Source organism: Nelusetta ayraudi, unplaced genomic scaffold (assembly GCF_046127955.1).
Source record: "Nelusetta ayraudi isolate G7.1 ecotype Tasmania unplaced genomic scaffold, CSIRO-AGI_Nayr_v1 ptg000011l, whole genome shotgun sequence".
NCBI lineage: Eukaryota > Metazoa > Chordata > Actinopteri > Tetraodontiformes > Monacanthidae > Nelusetta > Nelusetta ayraudi.
In genome coordinates, this window is record NW_027466061.1 from 25,411,763 (window position 1) to 25,428,655 (window position 16,893).

Genomic DNA, 16,893 nt, shown 5'->3' on the forward strand with positions numbered 1-16,893 from the left:
TAGCACAGTGTCCAGACCTGCCTCGTCAGTGTTGGTCAGCAGTCAGATGGTGGTCCAGGGACGAGCTGAGGTGAGACTGAGAATGAAGAAAACCAGACGTCAGTGAACGCCTCACGCTCCAAAAAAATCCAAGTTGATCTCTGTTCAGAGACCAAAGTCTGCAGGTAAGCTCCGCCTCTTCACCAATGACAGAGCTGGCAGTAGCTACAGATATATGTTTGCAGTCGCTATCAGGTGCTCTGATAAAACATCGCCACCTGAGGTCCCTTGAGCTTTAATTTACCAACAGAGTCTCAGAAACTTTTGAGTAACATGACTCAGTCAATCGCAGGTGGGCCCGGGGTAGTGCTTGTTAAATGAAGAAACATCCTGTGATTCATGAAACTGGAGCCCATGTTGCTGATGCAGTCTTCAGACGTGCACAGACTCATTCCCGTTGGGTTCACAGAGACTAAACCGCAAGAACATCCACAAAAACGCCCCCCCTTGTGGCTGCCGTTAGTCTGTTTTAACCAATAACAGATTAAAATGTGTGTTTCTTTAAGCTTCTGATAGGACCAGCAAGCTAACGCTTATGCTACTAATACTCTTATTGTTGTTAACATAGAGACAGTGAGGTGCCTCTCCCCTCTATGTGATCGTTGTGCTTGATCAGCGGTCTGGTATGTAGCGTCAGCAAGGGGAGGGGACAGAGACAAGCGATCCCTTTTTTCTTCACAATAAAAGCCCCGAACTGAAGGCGTTGGGTGTTTTATTGTGAAGTTCCGGGGGGGGGGTATTGTAAAGGCATTGGCCCACACTGTTACTGTTTTCTGTCCATGGACTGAGCCAACATGTCGCTGCTGCTGCTGCTGCCGCTGGCGCTCATAGGCCTCTTCGCGCTTCTCGCGCTCCGCGGCCGGAAGAGGTCTGTGCCACAAAGTGTGTGTGTGTGTGTGTGTGTGTGTGTGTGTGTGTGTGTGTGTGTGTGTGTGTGTGTGTGTGTGTGTGCGTGCGCGCGCGCGCGCGCGCTTGTTCTCTCTGTTCGTCTAAAAGTTTCTGTGGTTGCACCAGGAAGCTGATGAGGAATCAATACTGTGATCGGGAACGCTTTACAACTGGGTTGAATTATTTTCTGATCTTTCAAAATGTGTCATTCTCTTAATTGTACCTCTATCTCCCCCTAGCGGTGTATGACCTCGGCAGGCAGATAATGAGCAAATGAAAGTGAAGCTGTTTCTGTCGGCCTGTGAGTGGAGTTGTACTCCACTGAGGATCCTCTTTGTGGAAAACATGTTTTCCTGCCCAGTGTGAGACTCTGGGGGGAGGGGGCGTCAGTTTCCCGTCAGAGCGTTCAGGGGGACCTCATTGGTGTATGTGCACGCATGTGCGTTTGTGCTTGTAATGTGTTCCAGCTGCTTGTCCGTTTGGACCTATCCACATCAGATTAAGGAGGTCAACACCAGAACAGGAAGCACCGCTCAGTTCTTTAAAAGGCCGGTTGCCTCACATTGTCCAACACAGTGCCGCTGCTCTAAGCTTTGAACTGTAGCTACCAGCTGTGATGGGTAAACACTCTTGAAAGAGTTAAAATCCTTCGCCATTAATAATTAACACTATCCACAGATGGTGGCCATGACCAGAAGACAGACTTGGATGACATCTGAGTCATGCAGAGTCATCGTGTTTCATGGGCTGGATTGGTTATGTTTATAAATAATCCATTGGTAATGGATTTATGGCCTGGACTAGGCCCACAGGTGTGACTGGATCCATTCTAATCGGTTGGTTAATTGATTGGCTGCAGACGAGCAGGTGAACCGCCGCTGATCAAAGGCTGGATCCCATTTCTCGGAAAGGCCCTGGAGTTCGGCAGAGATCCATATGTCTTCCTGCAGGAGCAGAAGAAGAAGTCAGGGGACGTCTTCACCGTCCTCATCGCAGGTGCGTACCTGTGGGTGGAGTCGTAGTTAGTACCTTAGGTATTTCAGTACCAGGAACAAGATAGAGAGAATTGGCAGAACACAGCAGCACATAGACCAGTTGGCAAAAAGAATTGTCCAGTGAGTGGAAGCCGGATGAGGTGCCTGCCAACAGGAACCACGTCCTGCCTTGATCAGTGACAGGACTTGGTGTGATTAACGTGATCAGCCGACCTCTTGTCCTTGTAGGTCAGTACATGACCTTCATTACGGACCCTCTGCTGTATCCCAGCGTGATCAAGCACGGACGCCAGCTGGACTTCCACTCCTTCTCGGACAAAGTGGCGCCCAAGGCCTTCGGCTACCCCCCCGTCAGAAACCGCAGCCTGCCTGGGCTGCAAGACGACGTCCAGCGCTCCTTCACGCTGCTGCAAGGCGAAAACCTGGGCCCCTTGACAGAGAGCATGATGGGTAATCTGATGACGGTGCTCCGCCAGGACCACATGGGTGATGCGGCCAGCTGGAGGAGCGGCTGCCTGCTGGAATTCTGCCACGCTGTCATGTTTGAGGCCAGCTTCCTCACCCTGTACGGCAAGGCGGCTTCCGGCGGCCGCCACAGCGGCATGGTCACCCTGAGCCAGGACCTGGAGCATTTCGACCAGTATTTCCCCCTGCTGGTGGCCGGCGTCCCCATCGCCCTGCTGAGACGGGCCCAGAGCAGCCGCTGCCAGCTGATCCACTACTTCCTGCCATGCAGAATGTCCGGCTGGTCCAACATGTCGCGCTTCATCAGGAGGAGACAGGAGCTGTTTGAGGAGAGAGCCATGCTGACTGACACCGATAAAGGAGGTGCACGCACACACACACACACACACACACACACACAGTCCGTGAACGTCTAAAAAAACAAGTTTTGCTCCAGTTAGCTCGCTGCTATGACGTTAGAGTTGCTCAGGAAGTGAGCATCCTGATTTGACTAGAGTTGTTCATGTTTACGGGACCCGTTGCCCTCAGCTCATCATTTCGCCATTCTATGGGCATCTGTGGCCAACACCGTCCCCGCCACTTTCTGGACACTGTACCACCTGCTGAGCCATCCCGCAGCACTGAAGCTGGTCCGGCAGGAGATCCTCGACGTCCTGGAGCTCGCCGGCATCGAGTTCAGCAGCGAGCAGAGAGACGTGACGCTCAGCAGGGAGCAGCTGGACCAACTCCTGTACCTGGGTGGGTGTGTGACCGTCCCTCCATAGGTCAGGCTTCAATTGAACTGCCTGCTAAAGACTGTGTGTGTACAGATAGCAGCATCAGAGAGAGCCTGAGACTGTCCAGTGCCTCCATGAACATCCGTGTGGCTCAGGAGGACTTCAATCTGCGGCTGGACGCCCGGCGCTCGGCCGCCGTCAGGGAGGGCGACATCATTGTGCTTTACCCCCAGAGTCTTCACATGGACCCCGAGATCTACGAGGAGCCACAGGTACACCACCCTGTGTTGGCCGAACCGGGTGCAGTCCACACCTGGGGACCCAAGGTTTTAGCTGTGGGGGCCAGCTGTGGCTCAGTGGGCGGGTTGTTGGTAGAGCAGGTTGTCCAATGATCGAAGTGTCCAATGATCCAGTGATGCCTCGATCAAAGGTTCCAATGATCAAATGATCCAATGATCAAAGGGTCCAATTATTCAATGATCAATGGACCTGGCCCCAACATGTCCACACGTCAAAGTGTACTTGGTCAAGAACCTAAAATAACCCGGTGGGCCTGGCAGTGCCTTGCATGGAAGCAGTGTGTGGGTGAATAAGTGGGTGAATGAGTGAATGAGAGGCAATTGTAAAATGCTTTGGTGTAATGTGAAGATGCCTGGAATGCGCAATATATAAAATGACCAATGTACCATTTACTTAAGGACAGTTGGGTTAACCCCGGCTCAGCTTCATTCTTCGTTTCTATCCCGGCAGGCGTTCCGCTTCGACCGCTACGTCCAGGATGGCCACGAGAAGACAGACTTCTACAAGGACGGACAGCGGCTCAAGTACTTCCTCATGCCCTTTGGATCAGGCGCCTCCAAGTGTCCTGGTCGGTTCTTCGCCATCAATGAGATCAAGCAGTTTGTGTGTCTGGTGCTGCTCTACTTGGAGCTGGAGCTGGACGACGTGCCAGGCCGGGCCAAGCCAGACCCCTGCAGGGCGGGACTGGGCATCCTGTCGCCCTCTGCTGACATTTGCTTCCGCTACAGGCTGCGCTCCATCTGACTGTGCAGTCCAGTGACTTCAGACTGTTTTACCACTGTCTGAATGGTTTGACAGTCTTATTTTGTATATTTACTCCCTTTTCCTGGTGCACTGATTCTTCGTAAAATCTGACTGATTTGAGGATTTTTTTTTTTCACATTTCAACGTGTCACACTTTGCAGATTGTCAGGGAGAGGAAATTGAACTCCTCCAGGACAAAATCGCAAAGAACAACTCCGTATTTTAATGTTGGGGTCGGCAACCTTTTTACTTGGAAGAGCCATAAAAGCCGTCCATCTGTCCATCCATCTTCTATGCCCACTTCCTCCTGCACTCAGGGTCACGGGGGTCTGCTGGAGCCTATCCCAACTGTCATAGGTCGTAGGCAGGGTGACACCCTGGGTAGGTCGCCAGTTCATTGCAGGGCCACATAGAAAGACAAACAACTATTTCAACTCACAAATATGGACAACACAGTGTTGGGTATGGGGAGGTATTTTAATGTACTTTAAAGCACTTAATTACGTGCATTTTTTTGAAAATAAGATTTCTTTTTAAGTCAAGTGAGAATAACAGGCTATACTGTAATATCCATTGGAATTAGGGTTTTGGTGTCGACAAATTAAAATGGACAAGAATGTATTATATTTTAAACTTTATCTTTAAAACTGTATTTTTATGTGCAATTATTAATTACTTTCAACATGTCTATGAACACTTACTTGATACATTTATATATAAATGATCGAACTAGTGGCTGCTGTCAAACCCTCTTTTCCTCTTTGTCCACGGCTGAAATTGTCACTTCCAGACTCACAATTGATTGCTTACAAATGTGAGGGTCTTGCACAACAACCGACAGACCCACAGCTATTGCCACATTGACGGGAGGCGCATGCGCTGTTTTGTTAAGAGTTGTCGGCTGAAATATTTTTGAGAGCAATGTGCAGTCATCAGAATGGCCATAGGTTCCTAACCTCTGCTCTACTATCCGGTGTTAACTAAGACAGAGGATTAAGAGGTAGCCGTTGGCCAACAAGCTAACATGAAAGGCCATGCGTTGAACATCTGCAAGAAAAACTATATTGACATGATATAAAATGTTTACTGATTGTTTTAAACACTTTTTCAATATTTTTTCACAATAAACATTAAAACACTAACAGGAGAATCTTTGCTCTTCATGTATCTACTGTGGCAACAACTGCTAGTCGTTCTGTGAAAATGGTGAGCAGAGAATAAGAGTGGTGCCACTGTGTGTTTAATGATTTCACTTAAACTGTAACACTGTCTGTATCAACAGTGTGTGGCAAAAACCTGAAATGCTTTGAGAACGAATGAATTTGTGCTGCCACTGTCTGTGCTAAGCTAGGCTAGCATTAGCGCCTCCTTTGTCTGTCGGTGCAGAGCAAGGCTAACATTAGCTCCTCCTGTGACTGTCTACGCTAATCTAGACTAATATTAGCCCTTAGCTAGGCTAAGACATGAAGTAGAATCAGAATATAAAAAATTTTATTATCAGAATAATCAACAATTTGTTTCAGACAATAAATACTTGTGTCAGTCAGATGTGTTTGCTGCCATCATGGCGCCAGATAACAACACAAGAGGAAAAACATAAATATCAGCTGAGAACAGCAGCTGCAGTTCTGCTTGTGTCCACTGTCCTCTGAGAAAACACATTCAGGAAGGCAGAAGGTTGCCATGAAGAATGGGGTAGGTGCACGTGGGCGTGCACACACACACACATACATACATACATACATACACACTCAGCCTCGATCACAGCATCTCTGCAGGTTGCTGTTGCTCCTCACATCAGACCAGGATGTTCTGGCTTTGTTTCTAGTCCCTTCAGACCCCCAGCAGGATCCCAGAGAACAGAGAGTCCTTGAGGACGCTGAGCACCGAGCCTGTGGCGTTATCCACAAACAGTGACACGTACTCACCAGCCTGCACACATACGCACACAGACACACTTGTAATCAGTCAATTATGACAAAATGGTGGGAAATTTTTGCTTTCTGACCTGAAGTGTGTGTGTTTTACCTGTAGATGGAGGGTTCCTGTCAATAAGATGCTGAATGTTCCACCCGCAGCTGACACACCTGTCACCGACTCTATGGATCTAACACATACACACAAACACACATGAGTAGTAGTTGTAGAGAGAAACAGACTGGCAGGCAGACAGACAGACAGACAGACAGACAGACAGACAGGACTCACAGGTTGCTCTGACACAGAGACTCGATGCAGATCGCTGCCTTCACGCTGTCTCTGACCCGAGCCTGGACTCTGTCACCTGACTCTGACACACACACACACACACACACACACACACACACACAAAGTGAGGGACGGCTGGTGGTAAACTGGTGAAATGCCTGTGCGCGTGTGTGTATATACCTATTAGCAGGTTAGCCGTCAGCTGGTAGAAGCCTGCTAGCGCCGCTGTGTAGCGTCCGCTGCTGCCGTTTAAGCCCCGCCCCCTCTGGAGGCTTTGCCCTGATGCTGCAGGCTGCACAGGTCAAAGGTCAAACACCACAGTCAATGCGTAACCTGAGATGTCACACAGACAAGGACAGTTCTCGGTCTTCTGAAATGAAGTCCATCTGATTGGTCTGAGGGACCCTGTATCCCTGCTGCTAAGCTAAACAATTGTTCATTTGCAGCGTCTCCCTACGTCATCTCTTGAGCAGTGGCGTTTATAAGCAAGGTCTCAGCCAGCCAGCAGGGGGCGGTGTGAGTTGTCTCACCTGACTGAACCACTGCAACTCCAACAGGCTGCGACGCGGGACGGTGACGTCCTGCAGGAGGCGACTGAAGAACGAGGTGGAGACACGAGGAGGATGGTCACATGGTACACATGCCCCCGCTGCCATGTCTGAGAAGGAGGGGGAGGAGGTGGAGGAGGAGGAGGAGGAGGAGGAGGAGGGAAAGTTGGCGGTCAGACTGTTTGGATTGAGTTGTTTCAAATATGATGTCACCTGTGGAAAAACACACCCCGAAACACACACACACACACACACACACACACACACACCCAGAGAGAGAGTGAGAGAGAGAGACTGTGGTCTCACCGCAGACGTCTGGGAACACACAGCCTCTACAGTCTGACCACTTTGCTGTGAATTGTGGGTAAACATGCTGCTCTGAGCCTCAGAAGCTTCAGCCACGACTGAAATCACCGCAACACAGAGGAGCAGCGGCTCCATCAAATGACCATCAGTCTGAATGAACAAGGCTTTTGTGCCGGCTACACAGGAGGTGCATCAGACACACTGCAGAAACAGGAAGTGGCATCAATCTGCCCGGTCACAAACACTGCGTTGCACTGTCTGCATGTTTCCACGTTTACACTGGTTCCAATAATTCCAGTTACACACCCACTGCAGTATGGAAACACACAACCTGTACTAATCATCACACACACACACACATATACACACGCACACACACGCACACACACACACACACACACACACACACACACACACACACACACACACACACACCATCAGGCAACAGGAATGTCAGGAATTCTGCAGCTGAGCCAAGTCACATCCACACGGTAGAAAATTACCCCTATTATGGACTCAGACAGGCTGCCTCCATACACACCCACCCACACACACAAACACACACACACACACACACACACACATATATATACACACACGCCCACACAAAGAAAGAAAGAGAGAGAGAACCTGTTTTCTATAACCTACATGTCGAAGAAACTAAACAAACTGTCATCATGTTTAGCATTTGGGTTAGCTTAGCTTAGCACGAGACTGAAGGTGTGTGTAAAGCATTAGCCTAGTTTAGCATGAGACTGGAAATGCGTGAAAAGAACTAGCCAAGCTTAGCACAAGACTGAAGAGGTGTGCAAAAGGTGTGTCACAGATTTTAGCCTGGTTTAGCTTTGGGTAAAGTACAGCAGTGTGTGGTTCCCCATGTTGTCGTCACCTCTCAGTTTGTGCTGCAGCTCCTGGATCTGCTCTTCCTGTTGGGGCAGGAGGGGGGCAGGAGGACCTGGAGGCCCCTGAGGCCCAGGAGGTCCGGGAGGTCCTGGTAGACCGTGCTGCACACACACACACACATACACACGCACAACAGGTGAGATGATTGATTGTTGATTGAAGGACTGGAGACGGTCATGTGATGCGGAAAAGGTTGACGTCTGTCTGACCTTGGAGGTTTTCCTGGAACCTTTGGTTCTCCGGTTGTCCCCTTTGTTGGAGTTCCTTCTAAAGATAAGCCAGGAGCTGAGAGGAGACACCTGGGAGAGATCTGGGGATGGGGCTTCCTGCAGGACAAAAGTTAGCTCATGAGTTGGACTTTTAGCTTCATCAGGTTCCTCCAGGAACTTTTTATTTTGTCACTTCCTTTGCAAATGAATGAACATTGACTGAAGAACTTTCAGCTCTTTTCAATGTAACTACCATGCACTTGGCAGGTTAACTGCTAGCTTCAAGCTTCTGGAAGCTACATACAGTTCTAGTTTGATGGTGTAACGACAACCGACGCTCAGCGAGCAAACGCCAAAATCAGGATTATTCAACTCTTCATGCTTGTCTTAGTTAACAGCTGTGCTAATGGCTAATGACGTGACGTCATGCGCAGCCAGCCTTGTGAACACAGATGGGAAGGGATTTGCCTCCATCAGAACCTCCAGTGGAACTGGACGTGTGATGAGCGGCATCGCTCCTTACCAGGAAGTCATCGTGCTCCAGGAGCTCAGCGCTCTCCTCGCTCCTCGCCGCGTCCTCGCTGCCGCTGGTTCCCTCCGTGGCCAGCAGGAGGAGCAGCAGAGGCAGGAGGCCTCCAGCTGAGCTGCGCATGCAGGACCACATGCCGGGTGGAGGAGGTGCAAGCGCGACCAGGCGTGGCGACTCTACCTTGCTCCCATGATGCACCTGCTGCGTGCACAGCTGCTGGAGGTCATGTGACGCGGCTGCGGCTCTTTTTCTTTGTAGCTTCTTCTTCCCTCTCTCTGAGTCTTCCTCTTCCCGCTGCTCTTCTCTCTCGGCGAAGGCTCTCTCGGTGCTCCTCTTTTCTTCTCTGAGGCTCCTCTGCTGCTCCACGCCAGCTCTTATAACCCTGCTTGACTCCTCCCCTTCACCCCGGCTCCTCCCTCCTCCCCCCTCCTTCCCCTATCTCTCCCTCCATCTGAAGGTGTCTCTCCGTCGTCTGTCTACATCCATTTTCCCCAGCGCCTCTCTGTCTCTGTTTTATCTCCTCTGACATCGCTCCTTCTTCTTTACCTGTGGACCCTCCCCCTCCCTTCCTCCCTCTCCTCCCACTCGCCCCTCCTCCTTCCCGGCATCACCCCCCCCCCACCCCCCACCCCCATCCAGTGGAGGATAAATGCAGCTGTGTGACTGGATAAATGCTGTTACAGCCAGAAAAGGCTCCTGCGAGTTCTGACTCTCCCTGCTTGTTGAAGGTGTTCTGGCACCTCATTGGCCGATGCTTTAGCACGTCGAAAAACGTCAGACAATATTCACAGTGACATTATTCTTTGTGCGCAGGAGCCGTTGGGTACACACACACACACACACACACACACACACACACACACACACACACACACACACACACACACACACACACACACACACCCTGTCAGATAAGGTGGGTGTGGTCTGACAGGATGATGAAAGTTGGTTTGGTTGTTGGCGTCTGTACGGCTGTTTCCTCTGAATCTGACTGAAGCTGATAGACACACACACACACACACACACACACACACATAGAAAGAAAGGGGGGGGGTCTTCTGCCAAAAGATGGAAATCTTTTTTGTTTACAAAATTCATAAAGTTGTCACATGCACATAAAAGGAGCTAAAACTCTGCAATACACACGCTAGGCCAGTGGTACAGAGTCGAACTTGGCACAGAGTTTTTCCACTGTGTTTCATTAATTAGCATCTGCAGCTAATTCATGTGGTGCTAGCATCAGAGACACAGCTTCATCTGGCATTTCGGTGTTCAGTTTGTGTTTGTGTTGTCTCTGCTAGTTGCAACGGGCGGCAGACAACATCGCAGTCACTACATTTCTCCCGACACGCACGCTAGTGGTGTCTTCTGATCTGACATCGCAGCTGTCGTGTCACCTTTGCGCCCTCGTACAGTGATGCAGGGCTGCGGGTCACTGTGCAAACAGTCACACACAGGCACTCAAAGCAACACCATCAGGTTGTCAAGGTGCATTTAGCACCCCCTGCAGGATCAAATATCACACACACCTGGGGGCAGCGGCAGGTGTGACGGGCAACGCAAATCTAAGTCCCGCTAAGAGGATCTACTGTCTGCACACGCACACACACACACACACACACACACACACACACACAGAGAGAGAGAGAGAGTAAGCTGAGCTTTGTGTGCTGAGGATCAGTTGTGCAGTGGAGTATGTGGAGCAGAGGGAGCAATGATGGGAGCTGAAGGCAACAAACCCCAAAACACAGCTGACCTCTGAGACACACATCAGGTACCGTAACCGCACACACACACACACACACACACACACACACACACACACACACACACAGTGAGTGTTTGCCTGTCCCAGTCTGTGTGTTTGTGCTTACACTTGTGTGTGTTTGTGTGTGTGTGTGTGTGTGTGTGTCAGGTGTCATGGAGCGGGAGGACCCGTCTCCTCTGCAGCATTTTGTGGTGGCAAAACGTTCCATCACCTCCATCTTTGATCAGTTGCTGGACTTTGTGAAGGAAGGCTCCGCCTTCGTGGACGGTCAGACACACACAAAAACACAAAAAACACATCCATCCATTTTTTATACCTGTTTCCTCGTGCACTCAGGGTGGCTGGGTCTGCTGGAGCCTATCCCAGCTGTCATACAAGACAGGGTTACATACTGGACAAGTTGCCAGTTCATTGCAGGGATGCAAATACACATTTTGAATCCAATGAAAAACATGATTTCTTACTACTTACTTTATTGTTTGTGTGTGTGTGTGTGTGTGTGTGTGTGTGTGTGTGTGTGTGTGTGTGTGTGTGTGACGTCAGAGGCATGGCGAGGAGGGGATCAGCTGACCCAGGTGGCTGTGGAAGAGCAGAGTGTGGAGCTACACAGTTGCACCACCAAGCTCTCGACCATCAGAGACGTCCTCCTGAGGAGGCACATGAAAGTGGCGTTCTTCGGCAGGTAGGGGGCGCCGCCACCTGTCACGTGCGTCCACAGTCAGCAGCCAGTCTCTTGTTTTCATTCCTCTGTGAAATGTGTGACAGGGCGACGATGCAAAACAACTTAGCAGTCACATGACCTAATCCTCACAGCCGCTCCTAGCCAGCTCCAGCAAGCTAGCTAGCTAGCGTTGGCTAGCGCCAGTGTCGCAGCCAATGCTGTGATGGAGTGACTGAAACACTATTCAGTAGAGTAACAATAAACAAACAAGCAACTCCTCAAACTGTGGCCAAGGTGTCGGACCTGGACACAAGCCAGTGTTGATGCTGCTGGAGGTGTGATGTGATTGGCTGCTGCTGATAAACCTTCAGCGAGTTTCTGCAGAGAGCAAACTGCCGCCTGAGATAAACTTATCTTCACTTCCTGCTCCGCTGCCAACGCGCGGCAACATGATGAAACACTGACGAATGTCACCATGATGTAACCGCTGACCGTCCCTGCGTCAGCCGGCCTGGGGCTCAGCGCGGAGGCCAAGGCTGCGCTTTTACTTTGAAATCCGAAGGGGTGCGAGCGACTCGAATTCAAACCTTCAGCAAGGCCATCGTTCCTGCTGGCTCTGAGTAGCAAGTCGCTGGTCCCACGAGGCATTTTAGGTGGCCTTCCCAAGGTCGATCGCATCACCTGACACTGACGTTGCTGTCACTTCAGGACCAGCAACGGGAAGAGCACGGTGATCAACGCTATGCTGCGGGACCGCGTGCTGCCCAGTGGCATCGGCCACACCACCAACTGCTTCCTGCGGGTGGAGGGTACCGACGGGGACGAGGCCTTCCTCACCACCGAGGCGTCCAGCGAGAGGAGGAACGTCAGCGTACGGCCAATCAGGAGGAGCAGGAAGACTGTCAATAAGACTGAGGAAGATTTGTAATAATATTGTGCGCTTTGTTTGTGTGTTTGTGTGTGTGTGTGCGTGCGTGCCCAGACCGTCAACCAGCTGGCTCACGCTCTTCACATGGATCCGACTCTGGACTCTGGTAGTCTGGTGAAGATCTTCTGGCCGAAAGCTCGCTGTGCCCTGCTGAGGGACGACCTGGTGCTGATGGACAGGTGACGCACGCTCCTCTTCTCGTCCAATCCCAGCTCTGCAATCATTCTGTTGACCTCTGTGACCTCTGACCCGGGCGCACAGCCCCGGCACCGACGTCACTCAGGAGTTGGACAGCTGGATCGACAGCTTCTGTTTGGATGCCGACGTCTTCGTCCTGGTGGGGAACGCCGAGTCGACGCTCATGAACACCGTGAGGAGACGCAGCAGGGCAATCAGACACGACGAGTCGATCAGACGCGACGAGGCAATTAGACACTGGAAATGTGCTTCTGTTTCCAGGAGAAACTTTTCTTCCACAAAGTCAGTGAGAGAATCTCCAAACCAAACGTCTTCATCCTGCACAACCGGTGGGACGCATCCGTCAGCGAACCCGAGTTCATCGAGGAGGTGGGTGGTCCTCAGCAGGACGTGCGCTTGCCCCCACAATGGACCCAGGAGGAAACCCTCAGCGTCTCTCTCTGTATGTTGTCCAGGTGAGGAAGCAGCACCTGGACCGCTGCGTGAGCTTCCTGGCCGAAGAGCTGAAGGTGGTCGCCGTCGACGAGGCTCCATCCAGGATCTTCTTTGTCTCGGCCAAGGAGGTCCTGAGCTCCAGGATGCAGCGAGCGCAGGGCATGCCAGAGACAGGTGAGCCAGGTGAGGGACGGTGGGGGAGGAGCCTGCTCACATCACACCTGGGAACCCAGCGGGAACCCAGTTACTTCCTGGAACCAACTGGTGCCCGCCTTAAAAGATTTTACGCCGCTTTTCAGTAAAAAGTCCAAACCTCAGCCAATAGGCTGAGAGATCGTGTGTGATGTCATGGGTAAGTCGCCCCCCCTGTGGTGAGAATGAGGCTCTTCAGGCTCTTCAGAATGCCATGCAGCCACTCAGGAGGCTGGTTTCCATCAGTGTAGTGCTGCTTCCTCCTGCAGGGGGCGCTCTGGCTGAAGGATTCCACGACAGACTGAGGGAGTTTCAGCTTTTTGAGAGAACCTTTGAGGTACAGGAAGTGGCCTGTCAGATGCTTTTCAGTGGCGAGGTAAACGTGTGACCGTGCTTGACCTTTCACCCCGCAGGAGTTCATCTCCCAGTCAGCGGTGAAGACCAAGTTTGAGCAGCACACGGTGCGGGCGTGGCAGATCACCGAGGCCACCAAGGCGGTGATGGACGCCATCAACATCGCCTCGGCCGACAGGAAGTCAGGAAACCCCGGCTGCAGCTGCAGGTTTGGTCACGGGGTCGACCCATCAGTCAGACTAACCTTTGACCCATGACAGGATCTCCTGCCTGGAGGAACGTGAGGACCTCAGAGACCGGCTGGACTTTGTCCGAGGACAGATTAACCGTCTGAGCGACAGCTCCAGGGCCAGCATCAGAGCCCTGAGCGACAGCGTCACCGCCAAGGTGAAGACGGCCTCCAGCATCAGCTGACGTAGGCGGCCGTGAAAACCACACACACCTCTCACAGTGTTTGTGACGCTCCCTGCCTGTAGGTGGCGGCGGTGCTGTCGGACCAGATTTGTTCACTTCCCGTAGTGGTGGAAGAGTTCCGAGGCGACTTCAAGCCCACCGCAGAAACTCTGGAGCTCTACAAGACAGTGAGTCACAAGTAGAGGGACTAGCTTAGCATTCAAGGCTAGTCAAGAGTCTGTCTCACACACACATACACGCGCTGTGCTAAATGTCGACTCATTAAGCTGATTAGCCTCAGCTGGACATTAAGCTGTCCCTCTCTTGGCCCTGGGTTCCGTCTGCCAGGCAGCAGAAAAGGACCTGAGTAATTTCTCGATGTCCCCTGTGTTCAGAAGCTGCTGCAGCACGTGGAAGAGCGACTCATCAGCGGTCTGGCCCACCGCTGCTCGCCGGCCGTGCTCAGAGACGTCTCGGAGTGCCTGAGGCACATGACCGGTAGGCGGGCATGCTTGTTGCGCCTCCCTCACCTCTGACAGGTGAAGTGATGCTCCGCCTGCTCTGCCGTGTCCTCAGACAGCGTCCGTCCACTGCTGTCCACGTCCGTCCAGGCACAGCTCTCCGTCCCCTCCACCTCCTTCCAGCTGACCTACGACCTCGGCTTGGCCGCGCTCTGCGTCGACTTCCGGGAGAACGTGGACTTCCAGTTCTCTTTGGGTTGGACGGCCCTCGTCACGCGCTTCATCGGAGCTGCCAACGCCAAGCGGGCACTGAGCAGCCCCGACCCCGGCCTGCAGGTGATCAGCGGCGCCTCCTCGCTCCTGCGCCGTCTTAGCCGTCCCCTCATTAAAACACCCTTCTCTCTCATAGGACAGCGCCACCTTCAGGGATCAGGTGGTTGTCTCTATAGCCACAGGTCTGGTCTCTGTGACGTCCCGGGCATCCATGACAGTGCTGGTTATCGGTGGGGTGGTATGTACACCAGAAGTGGGAAGTAACAAAGTACAAACACTTTGATGTACTGTACTTAAGTAGATTTGTCCGGTATCTGTACTTTACGTGGGGTTTTTTTCTGACAACTTTTTACTTTTACTCCCCACATTTGTACGCAAATACCTGTCCTTTTAACTTTGTACACTGGAAAAAACATGCTCGTTACTTTTGTGTTTACAAGATACAAATTCACGCATTCTCATGCTAAACTATCATAGGACAGTCATTTCAGTGAGTTTCAGGCTGTTTAAAGGTCCAGTGTAAAAGAAAATTGCCTTGATTTATGATTTTTATTTGGTAAAAGTCCATTTGGCCCATTAAAACTTTAATTAAGGTGTATACTTTTTATCACAGTACAATAAGCGTAATTTGGGTTTCCTACCCTTACAATAGTTCTCATATATATAAGAATATACATAGAGGAAGGGTCTTGCTCCTAGTCAGCTGCCATAGTACAGAATGTACACAATGTGAATACTTATGACACCTCTGACGTACACACAGATGTGTCTCAAGTGTGTCTGTCCCTCAGGTTTGGCGCTCAGTTGGCTGGCGTGTCATCGCCCTGTCCCTGTCTGTCTACGGCCTCCTCTACCTGTACGAGAAGCTCACCTGGACTGACGCCAGCAGGGAGCGCGCTATGAAGCAGCAGTTCGTGGAGCACGCCGCTCGCCGTCTCAGAGCAGTCGTCCCGGTCAGCAGCTCCGGCTGCAGCCAGCAAGTGCACAAGTTAGACCCCGCCCCGTCAATGTTGATCCATGGCTGTGACTCACAACAGACTCTGACCTGCGTGTGTGTTGTCTATATTTGTGTTGTGTGAGGGAGCTGACGGCGGCGCTGGCTCGTCTCTCTCAGAAGGTCGACCTCAGTGAAGCCGAGCTTGAGGCCGACATCCGGCAGCTGAGCTTCCAGGTTCAGCGGCTGGAGAACATCCAGAGGAGGTCCAAGACCTTCAGGTCAGAGCTGGGCGCAGGATTAATGGACTGTATGATGCTAAGCTAGGCTAAACAGCCTTTAATGTAGCCTGGACATAGCTTTCATTTGAAAGGGTGGTAGGGGAAACAGGGCTGTTTGTGACAACTACCAGCAGGGGGCGGCAGAGTGCTGCCAAAACTGATGTCATCTGTCGTTCACCTGTGGCACGTAGATCACAGCGCCCCCACTGGGTGTGTTTGTGTGTGTTTCAGGAACAGAGCCACTGAGCTGGAGACGCAGCTCGAGGCCTTCTCTGTCCAGTACCTGCAGGGAAACTGAGCGCCCCCTTCGGCCAGCCATGAGGAAGCTCACCGTAAACATCAGCTGATTGTAACCCCAAGGTGACGTCCACGAGTCCACCACCTGTAGAAGAGCAGCTGCTGCAACCTTTATTCTGAAATCCAGAGAAGCAGCAGCTGATCAGTGTGATTGCTGATCAGTAATTCCAATGTGAGCCGTCTGTCCTGAGTCATGTGATGACAGCTGTGTCAATGAAGTTTGACACAGTTTGACAGAATAAATGGAGTTGAGCAGTTTTGCATAGCTGTGAAACTGCCTCCAAGTCCAAGTTTCGCCAGGTCGGAAAGAATTCCCAGAAATATTCCAGACACACTCACTTTATCCAGTTTACATCAGGAGTAGATTCCAAGTGACAGGAAGGAGGAGCGCACAAGACTTTGAGAGCTCTGGGCGTTTTATTTGGCCATCACTGCAACATTCTCATCATCTTTTGGCTGGAGGTCATGGAAGCTGGTGGTAAAATAATATAAAATCTATATGTCACTAATGTCACAGGTGTTTTTCAAATGAGACCCAGAGAAATGACTACCAGTCACATATTTTTTGACACAGTGCAGTGTTTAACCCGTGACTGATCTGAAGTGGTTGACATTATTGTTCAAATCAAATTCAAATAAACTCCTTCTTAAATATGCTAACGTGTATTTTCATTTGCACTGGAACATCATCTCCTCGTGTTTAGAACTATATTTTCTGGCCGCTGCACTCCGAGAGTCACTGGACTGACAGTGACTTCTGATTGACACTCCAGCCAAGTTCTCTCTCTCTTGGATTTTAAAACCCAAAGAGGTCAACCAGCAGCCTCCCACCTGGGTTTCATCTCAATGAGCTATTTGTCCTGACCGG

At 51.3% G+C, this 16,893-nt stretch overlaps 3 protein-coding genes across 4 annotated transcripts; 2 read left to right on the forward strand and 1 right to left on the reverse strand.

Moving 5' to 3' along the window:
* Positions 1-474: 474 nt before the first annotated feature.
* Positions 475-5,674, forward strand: cyp7b1 (cytochrome P450, family 7, subfamily B, polypeptide 1). The gene is made up of 6 exons (XM_076022137.1): positions 475-907; positions 1,787-1,923; positions 2,151-2,750; positions 2,916-3,125; positions 3,197-3,375; positions 3,854-5,674. Exons 1-6 carry the CDS (start codon positions 834-836, stop codon positions 4,145-4,147), a joined length of 1,494 nt encoding a protein of 497 aa, XP_075878252.1. The 5' UTR covers positions 475-833; the 3' UTR covers positions 4,148-5,674.
* Positions 5,622-9,219, reverse strand: LOC142885549 (erythroferrone). The gene is made up of 8 exons (XM_076022138.1): positions 8,845-9,219; positions 8,322-8,438; positions 8,099-8,213; positions 6,886-7,013; positions 6,536-6,647; positions 6,356-6,437; positions 6,176-6,254; positions 5,622-6,079 (listed from the first exon to the last, which is right to left on the reverse strand). The coding sequence occupies exons 1-8, from the start codon at positions 8,983-8,985 to the stop codon at positions 5,981-5,983; spliced, it is 873 nt and encodes a 290-aa protein (XP_075878253.1). The 5' UTR covers positions 8,986-9,219; the 3' UTR covers positions 5,622-5,980.
* An 892-nt stretch (positions 9,220-10,111) lies between these two features.
* Positions 10,112-16,681, forward strand: mfn1a (mitofusin 1a). Of its 2 annotated transcripts, XM_076022134.1 has the most exons (17): positions 10,112-10,624; positions 10,766-11,300; positions 11,988-12,150; positions 12,262-12,386; positions 12,469-12,577; positions 12,667-12,774; positions 12,861-13,023; positions 13,302-13,369; positions 13,446-13,567; positions 13,647-13,773; positions 13,863-13,967; positions 14,175-14,277; positions 14,356-14,576; positions 14,650-14,751; positions 15,305-15,501; positions 15,594-15,728; positions 15,960-16,681. In XM_076022134.1, the coding sequence occupies exons 2-17, from the start codon at positions 10,771-10,773 to the stop codon at positions 16,024-16,026; spliced, it is 2,445 nt and encodes an 814-aa protein (XP_075878249.1). In that variant the 5' UTR covers positions 10,112-10,624; positions 10,766-10,770; the 3' UTR covers positions 16,027-16,681. The 2 variants fall into 2 exon arrangements, with proteins under 2 accessions (XP_075878249.1, XP_075878251.1); XM_076022136.1 differs by lacking the exons at positions 10,112-10,624; positions 10,766-11,300 and having other exon boundaries at positions 11,845-12,150.
* The last annotated feature ends 212 nt before the right edge of the window (positions 16,682-16,893 follow it).